An 8644-nucleotide genomic window follows, 5' to 3' on the forward strand; every position below is an offset into this window, starting at 1 on the left:
TTTCAGTAGTTGGTTAAAAACTTGTGGACAATTTTCATAAAATTATTTTTCCTTTATTAAATCATGTTTTGGATGTACTGTAAGTAACAACTCTTCATGTACATATGTGTATGTAAAATATACCTGATGAACTTTTAGGGTAAAATGTGACATTTGGTTTTGTATAACACTGCAAATACTTTTTTTTTTGTGCTGCAGCCCCCCCCCCCCCTCCCCCTCTCCCTCTGGAGCCTCCCCTGATCAGGACTGATGTGCAGAGCAAGCTGTTTGTTATTAATAGCTATTTATGTATTATATTTTTACTCCACAATGCTTTTAGAAAGGTTTGCTACCCATTGTGTATGCGAACTAGGGATGTGCACCGGCCACTTTTCGGGTTTTGGGCTCTGATTACCTTGAGGTTTTGGGTTCTAATGGGTTTTGGCAAAACACCTCCTAAGTGTCTTGTTTTTGGGTTTTGGGTTCTGATTTTCTTTGTTAAAAAAGCATAAAAACTGCTAAAATCGCAGAATTTTTTTTTCTCCTAAGCTATATCAACCTCAATAACATTCATTCCACTAATTTCCAGTCAATTCTGAACACCTCACAATATTGTTTTTAGGGCAAAAGGTTGCACCGAGGTAGCTGGATAACTATGCTAAGCCACACAAGTGTGCGGTACAAACACGTGGCTCATGTAAGAGTGGCACTGCAGCGCTAGATACGGCAGTACTAGGCACCAGGCAGGTAGATACGGCAGTACTAGGCACCAGGCAGGTAGATACGGCAGTACTAGGCACCAGGCAGGTAGATACGGCAGTACTAGGCACCAGGCAGGTAGATATGGCAGTACTAGGCACCAGGCAGGTAGATACGGCAGTACTAGGCAGTGGGCACCAGACGGTAGATACGGCAGTACTAGGCACCAGACGGTAGGTACGGCAGTACTAGGCACCAGACGGTAGATACAGCAGTACTAGGCAGTGGGCACAAGACAGGTAGATATGGCAGTACTGGGCACAAGACAGGTAGATACGGCAGTACTGGGCACCAGACAGGTAGATACAGCAGTACTAGGCAGTGGGCACAAAACATGTAGATATGGCAGTACTAGGCAGTGGGTACACAAGACAGGTAGATACGGCAGGGGGCACCAGACTGTAGATACGGCAGTACTAGGCACCAGACAGGTAGATATAGCAGTACCAGGCACCAGACGGTAGATACAGCAGTACTAGGCAGTGGGCACAATACAGGTAGATACGGCAGTACTAGGCACCAGACGGTAGATACAGCAGTACTAGGCACCAGACGGTAGATACAGCAGTACTAGGCACTGGGCACAAGACAGGTAGATATGGCAGTACTGGGCACAAGACAGGTAGATTCGGCAGTACTGGGCACAAGACAGGTAGATACGGCAGTACTGGGCACCAGACAGGTAGATACAGCAGTACTAGGCAGTGGGCACAAAACATGTAGATATGGCAGTACTAGGCAGTGGGTACACAAGACAGGTAGATCCGGCAGCAGTAGGCACAAGACCAGTAGATAATATATACGTTGGCAATACTAGTATATGTGCAGTACACCAGCAGAATTTATAATAATTAATTATAAGGTACTGGTTGGCAGTGCACCAGTCCAGCAGAATTATTTATTACAGTTCCAGGCAGCACTGCAGGTCAGGTATTATTTTTTAATTAAATAATATAGCAGCCTAGTAGTAGGTAGAGAAACTACTAGGTAGGCAGTAGCACTGGAAGTGGGCACCACGCAGGTAATTAATTATTACAGCAGGAGCAGACTACTATGCACCAGCAGAATTTATAATAATAATTAATTATATTTTATTAGGTACTGGTTGGCCAGTGCACCAGTCCAGCAGAATTATTTATAATTAATTATTATTACAGTTCCAGGCAGCACTGCAGGACAGGTATTATTTTTTAATTAAATAATATAGCAGCCTAGTAGGTAGATAAACTACTTGGTAGGCAGTAGCACTTGTAGTGGGCAGCACACAGGTAGTTACAGAAGTAGCAGACTACTATATGCACCAGCAGAAATTATAATAATTAATTAATTTATTTATTTATTAGGTACTGGATGGGCAGTGCACCAGTCCAGCAGAATTATTTATTACAGTTCCAGGCAGAGGAGACAGTAGTACTACAAGTACACAGTTAGAGCCGACTGTCCTCTTTGCCCTAGGATGATCCCACCCTAAGCAGAGAGGAGAGCAGTACTGACAGCAGACAGCCCCAGCGAAAAAAAATATTGCGGTTTCAAGGTCAAGCTCAAGTTTAAGCCCCAGCACCAGCACCAGCACACCCTCTCCCAACCCGCTCCTAGACTGGAGTGAAGATGGGTGGCGCGGGAGCCGCTGTTTAAAGCCTCGCGAAATCCGGCGCCAGGCGATGACGTTTTTCCCGCGCAGCCGGACCCGAGTCAGACGGGAATCTCTGAGCGCTGCTCGGACCTGTGCTCTGATTGATGACGTCCGTGGGGGCTCGGATCTCCGGAATCCGAGTCCGAGTCCGCACATCCCTAATGCGAACACCAAACCGCTGCATGACAACACATAACAGCTACCTAGCAAAGGTTTATGACATCCCATGGGTAAACAGGGACACCTGCATGGGTTCAACAATATCCATGGTAGAGTGTTAGGTCATCAAGAAGTAAGGTGGTTGATCCTTCTGCAGAGAGCTTTTAGCTGTATACCTTTTATAGTGCTGATAATCGGCTGATTTGGAGTCGGGAGGGGAAAGCGTTTTACAGGTACTGAACTTTTAACCATAGTGTAAATTAAGTTAATTCCTGATTTTGTGGTTATTTCATAGTGTGAAGCCACAAACAATATAGCCGGATCACCGCTGTCATTCTGTGGCATAAAGTGGTTGACAAAACTCTGTTAAAATGTTAAAAGCATTCTTCTTATTTACAGAAATATATATATTACACACCCTGTATATTGTAGACTATTGTATGATTCCCATAAATGATGATTTGCACAGTTTGTACTTTTCCATAACTAGAAGAGCTGCACCAGTGATATAGATTATAATGTGGACAAGGAATACATTTGCAGTGACTTTATTTGATGTTGTGCGACACAAAAACCTATAAATCATTGTGTGACCTGAGTGACTCTCAGGTTAGCTCTAAAACTAACTTTATTCTGTGTTTCAAGGAACATTAAGCAGGGCAATAAATAACACAAGCTGTTCAGTTCCACAGTAGCTGCGGGCTGGCGGTTAACTCCTTGTATCCGCTGCAGGAGGAGACTCCGGTACAGGGGAGCTCATTTTATTACAATCGTTTCTAACCAGGTATGGGTAAAAACCAGACAGGACCTCGGAACACTGAACTGGACAGGCTCCATTCATGAATATCTGTCATTCTGGAGCTTGTAGTGTCCAGTCCAGTGGGGATGCATTGGCGGGGGTGTCCTGTCCGTTGGGGCTGCTCTGACACCTGTCCCCAGGGAGAGGAGAAGTGGGAGTATACAGCCTCCCTGCATGGTCTGGGGGTGTAATAAAAACAGGAAAGATCCGGAACACACAGGGAGGCTGTAATTTCCACTTCCCCATGTCCCTGGTGAAAGCTATCCCCCCCCCCCCCCCCCGGATGGGACTCCCCCTGGACCGGACAATACAAGCTTCGGAATGCAGTGTTTGATGTCTGGTCCGGCGTTCCAGGGTCTTGTCAGGGTCTGGTTTTTACTTGGTCCCTTTCTAACCCAGGTCAAATCAGGGGTTAAAGTGAGGGGGAACGGGGTGGAACTGAGTTCCACCACCTCTAATGGTGAGGTGGAACATTTTAATCTCCACATTGGCTCTGAACAGTAATTACAATAGAAAACCATTCTAGTTTGCAGGGGGCTGCAAAACAAAACCCTACCACTGGCAGTGTCTCTGCCTAATGGGGGTAGGGGAGGGGTGTTAATTAGGTGGCATAGAGAAAGCAGATCCCCCACCTCTGCATGACCACTTTAAGCCCTGCCTGTAATGTAAAGCAATCACTAGTATTCTGGAAATAAAGGGTTAAAACATTATTTGTACAGATAATTGTCACTGCTGCATCCTGATTGTGTCTACATTCATCCTACCACCCCATGCAGCTTATTATTGCCCTCATTCAAATGTGGTTGTGTAGTGACTGCGGCTGTGGCTTACATAGAAGCAGCATCTGTAGCACTAATATGGTAACGCACCAGGGGGCATCGCCCCTCCTGCTGTATTACTGATCCGAGCTGTGTCCCAGGATGTAGTATTGAATCAACTCCAACCCCATCGACCTGCTGTGTGACCCATGGGGTTGCCCAAGATTGCCGCCAGAGCTGCTAACTAGATTTGGGTGCAACAGTGGTGATCCATCCCAGTCTGGAGAGGCTGTCAACACCCCAAACTGCATAAAAACTGTCAGTCACTGACCCATCAATCTGTACTTTATATGGGAATTACCCCCTTTGTTAAGGAGACAGGCAACGGATAACAGCCTTTCTGTGACTTTTGCATATGTTTGATTTCAGACGGATCTCTTGCACACGGGTGAGGCTGGTGCAAGTCCGCACTGATAAAAATTACCACTGTGAGTGTGAACCCAAGCACATGCATATGTGCAGTCTCCTAGATACATTCAGCTGGTGGCATCAGTAAATATACACATTTTTCACAATGCAGCTGTACTGCGACCAACTTGATCCCTTTCTGGTCTTTCCTGGGAGAGACCTCAAGCAATGAATCCTTAGGGCTAGTGGAAGAGAGCGTCTTAGTTTTTTGAATAGAGAGATAGGACCAGGGGTATTGCACTTTTTGAGTAACATTGAATAATATGCCCTACAGGTGGACAATGGGAGTGAGCATCTCCGTGTGCAGTCTTCCTGGTTATTGCTTGAGAGAGTCGTCAGCCAATGCAGTCTTTAGGTAGCATGATCATGCACCAAAGAACACCGACTTTGCAGGATCACCTGAACCTGTAACCATCGAATAAAGAGAGGGCACACGTATATAGCGGGAGAGGGCACATCCGAGCGATGCAGCACGTGAAATACTATCTATGGTAGAGGGACCATACTCAGGAGCTTGGAATCTTTGGTAGTGAGTGAGCACCTACTTATTGCTATCTTTACCAAACAATGCACACTCCAGTGCTTGCTGAGTCCCTCTCTTGTCTGATAGCACCTCACCGGACTGCGGCTAAAGGCGGCCATACACTCACTTGGGGCTGACATTTGCATTGCTGTAAGTCATCCATCTCCAAACTTGGTGTGTTGTCACTGTCCTTCTGTTTTTGTGATCCTTGTAGGAATGACTTGCCAAGCACGCAGCTCTTATGTGGACAGAGAAGTCTTATGGGGGCACCGCTTCACTCCGGTCCTTACTCTGGAAAAGGGATTTTACGAAGTGGATTACACCAGCTTTCATGAAACCTACGAGACCCCCACACCCGGCTGTAGCGCCAAAAAGCTGAAGGAGCTTCAGAGAGGGGATCATTACTTCCAACACCTCTACTCACCGCAAATGTATGAGGGAACACAGAATGGGGCACCCAGGTCAGAAGATACCAAAATGGAGACACAACCTGATTGAAGCGTAAGAAATAGAATGACGCCCACAGCAAAAATGTTCCTCCTTCTCTAGCTATGATAAAGAAAATACAATTGGTTGATATTGAACTGTAGCGATTGCTTGAGATCTGATGTGCACCACCAGGAAGAAGAAGTGGAATGGGTCTGTTCCTTCTGGAGGCAGTATTCATTGGGGCTTTAGGGTCTCGGCGGTGGTGCACTTATTTAGCCGCCTCATCACACAGTACAGCAATACCCATTACAGTGGTTATATAGTTCTGCAGCACTGATTGTGTCTCACATTGTGTAGCTCTTCTCATTGCTAAGACAGGTATGTTTCTGCCGGCTCCTCCAGTATTCTCCTTACCTTGGCAACAAGTGACCTAGTCCATATTGTACGGAAATTAATAATAGTTTACTCTGTATGTTCACGAGTGTGCACCGAAATCCAGAGATGCTCTCTGGTCCAGATGTTTGTCACAGTGTGCAGGAGTAGTGGGATGTGGTAACTGTTCGCTGTTGAGAATATGGAAATGTACACATAAAATAAAACTATGAATTTCTAATGTAAATTTCCTCCAGTTTTTAGCAAGTGCTTTTACAACAAAGAACAACAAACAAGGGAACACAACATGTTCTATTGCAAAGGTTCCCGAACGCGGCCCTCAAGCTGGCCCAACAGTCCAGGTTTTACGTATATCTATGGCTCAGCACAGATGGTTAGATCGAAACTGACCGAGGTACTAAGTTTGGGGGTCCATTTATCATTGGATATTTGTGAATCTTTTCCCCAAAATACAAATTTTTGGTGGTTAGCTGCAAACATTAAGTATTCCCCACATGTATGAAGGAAGGGGACCACAGCAGGTATCTCAGCGCATCCCCCATAATAATGCAATTTTGCCCAATTTACCAATATTGGCCCCTCTGCTACCGCCATCTGAAAATGTCAGCAGTCTATTGCACCCTATGGGCTACACTGCACATTGCCAGCCAAGGAGAGGGATCTCCCAGAATCATCTGTTGTGCAACATTTTGAAACCCCTGTCCCTGCGCGTGCTCAGTGATACATGGCGTGGATAGGATCGCATATTACATTGCGATCCTGGATGGTAAGATCCCATTGAATCTGTGATCTATAGTAAATGATACCCTAAGTCATCTGAAATGGTCCAGAGAACATCTGATGTACAGTATACCCACTGCTGCGCTACACGCACTGCTGCATTATACCGGGATGCGGTCGGAATCCAGACGGTCGAAATACCGACACTTTCTCCCTCTGTGTCCACGACACCCATAGAGGGATAATAAAGTAGTGTGCCAAGCATAGCTGCGTGGTGATACACGGCCACCCCTTGTCCGCATTGCAGCGGTCGGGATTCCGACTGCAGAGATTTCATACTGATCCCGTTATACACACTGCTGTATTACACCCACGGCTGCGTTATACCCTTTCTGCACTGCCAACCCTATTCACAACATGTCACAGATGCTTTAAACCCCATTTATACTGCCAGCTGGACCCCGGTAATTGCCGGGGCATCCCTCTGTCTATGCTTGGAGATGGCCTAATCTCCAAGTGCCGGTGGACCGTCTTTCACTATAGGTTTGTAACAAGACACATATCCAACCCTGCTCATTACCCAGGTTGGATTTCAAGGTCACTGGACCGGACTTATTTTGGGGGGATTCTTTCACACTGAGCCGTGACCTTGGTCGACCTGGCAATGTTTCTGTGGTATAAAAGAGTTATTGTAGTTCCCATCTGAGGTATGGCAGGCATCGTATTTTCTATCTGAGTTATTGCAGGTATCGTAATTCCTGTCTGGGGTAGTGCAGGTATCGTAGTTCCTGTCTGGGGTAGTACAGGTATCGTAGTTCCTGTCTGGGGTAGTGCAGGTATCGTAGTTCCTGTCTGGGGTAGTGCAGGTATCGTAGTTCCTGTCTGGGGTAGTGCAGGTATCGTAGTTCCTGTCTGGGGTAGTGCAGGTATCGTAGTTCCTGTCTGGGGTAGTGCAGGTATCGTAGTTCCTGTCTGGGGTAGTACAGGTATCGTAGTTCCTGCCTGGGGAAGTGCAGGTATCGGAGCTCATTACCCAGGTTGGATTTCAAGGTCACTGGACCAGACTTATTTTTGGGGGATCCTTTCACACTGAGCCGTGACCTTGGTCAACCCGGCAATTGTCCTGGCAATGTTTCTGTGGTATAAAATAATTATTGTAGTTCCTTTCTGAGGTATTGCAGGTATCGTAGTTCATTTCTGAGGAATTGCAGGTATCATAGTTCCTGCCTGGGGTAGTGCAGGTATCGTAGTTCCTGCCTCGGGTAGTGCAGGTATCGGAGCTCCTGCCTGGGGTAGTGCAGGTATCGGAGCTCCTGCCTGGGGTAGTGCAGGTATCGGAGCTCCTGCCTGGGGTAGTGCAGGTATCGGAGGTCCTGCCTAGGGTAGTGCAGGTATTGTAGTTCCTGCCTGGGGTAGTGCACGTATCGTACTTCCTATCTGGGGTAGTACACGTATCGTAGTTCCTATCTGGGGTAGTGCACGTACTGTAGTTCCTATGTGAAAGCTAAATGTACCAAGATTATTGTGGTATCCTTCTTAAATGCACTAAGTCAGATTCTCTCTCTCTCTCTCCTCTCTCGTTTTGCAGATGATTGGTGTACGTTCCTATCTTATGCTCCCAGCAGTGAGAGCTATCATTACGTTGGCTGATTTAATATTCATCAGCTGATTAATTATATCATTGAGGCATTGTCTTACATTGTTAATACTCTGCAGTGCCAAGAATAAGGTTCTGCTGAATATTGTGCTGTGTGCAGTTTGGACACGTGTTGGTCACTTAGAGAGGTGAGGAACAGCAGCTGCTGCACGTGATCCAGGCATGACTGTTGAGCACGTGACATGTGCAGCCTTCGAACACACATGCATCTACCTCTGTGGAACTGCCTGTACAACAGATATGATTGCTCTGGAAGGAAACAATTAGCTGAGCTGGAATATTTGATGCGATATTTGGAGAGGTAGCAGATTAGTACATTAGTCAGTTTATGTCTTGTACAGACTGGTCAGTGTACATTATAGGTCTG

At 46.3% G+C, this 8644-nt stretch overlaps 1 protein-coding gene across 10 annotated transcripts in view; it reads left to right on the forward strand.

The window, feature by feature from the left end:
• The window catches only part of KCNJ5 (potassium inwardly rectifying channel subfamily J member 5), a 104885-nt gene extending 98765 nt beyond the window's left edge, over positions 1–6120 (forward strand). For all 10 annotated transcript variants that reach the window (XM_083162847.1, XM_083162845.1, XM_083162844.1 and 7 more), the window contains one exon: positions 5293–6120. In XM_083162847.1, coding sequence (XP_083018973.1) covers positions 5293–5576 — 284 coding nt within the window. In that variant the 3' untranslated portion in view covers positions 5577–6120. The remainder of the gene's footprint in view (positions 1–5292) is intronic.
• Positions 6121–8644: the final 2524 nt, after the last annotated feature.

This window comes from Crinia signifera, chromosome 19 (assembly GCF_055691185.1).
Source record: "Crinia signifera chromosome 19, ASM5569118v1, whole genome shotgun sequence".
Taxonomy (NCBI): Eukaryota; Metazoa; Chordata; class Amphibia; order Anura; family Myobatrachidae; genus Crinia; species Crinia signifera.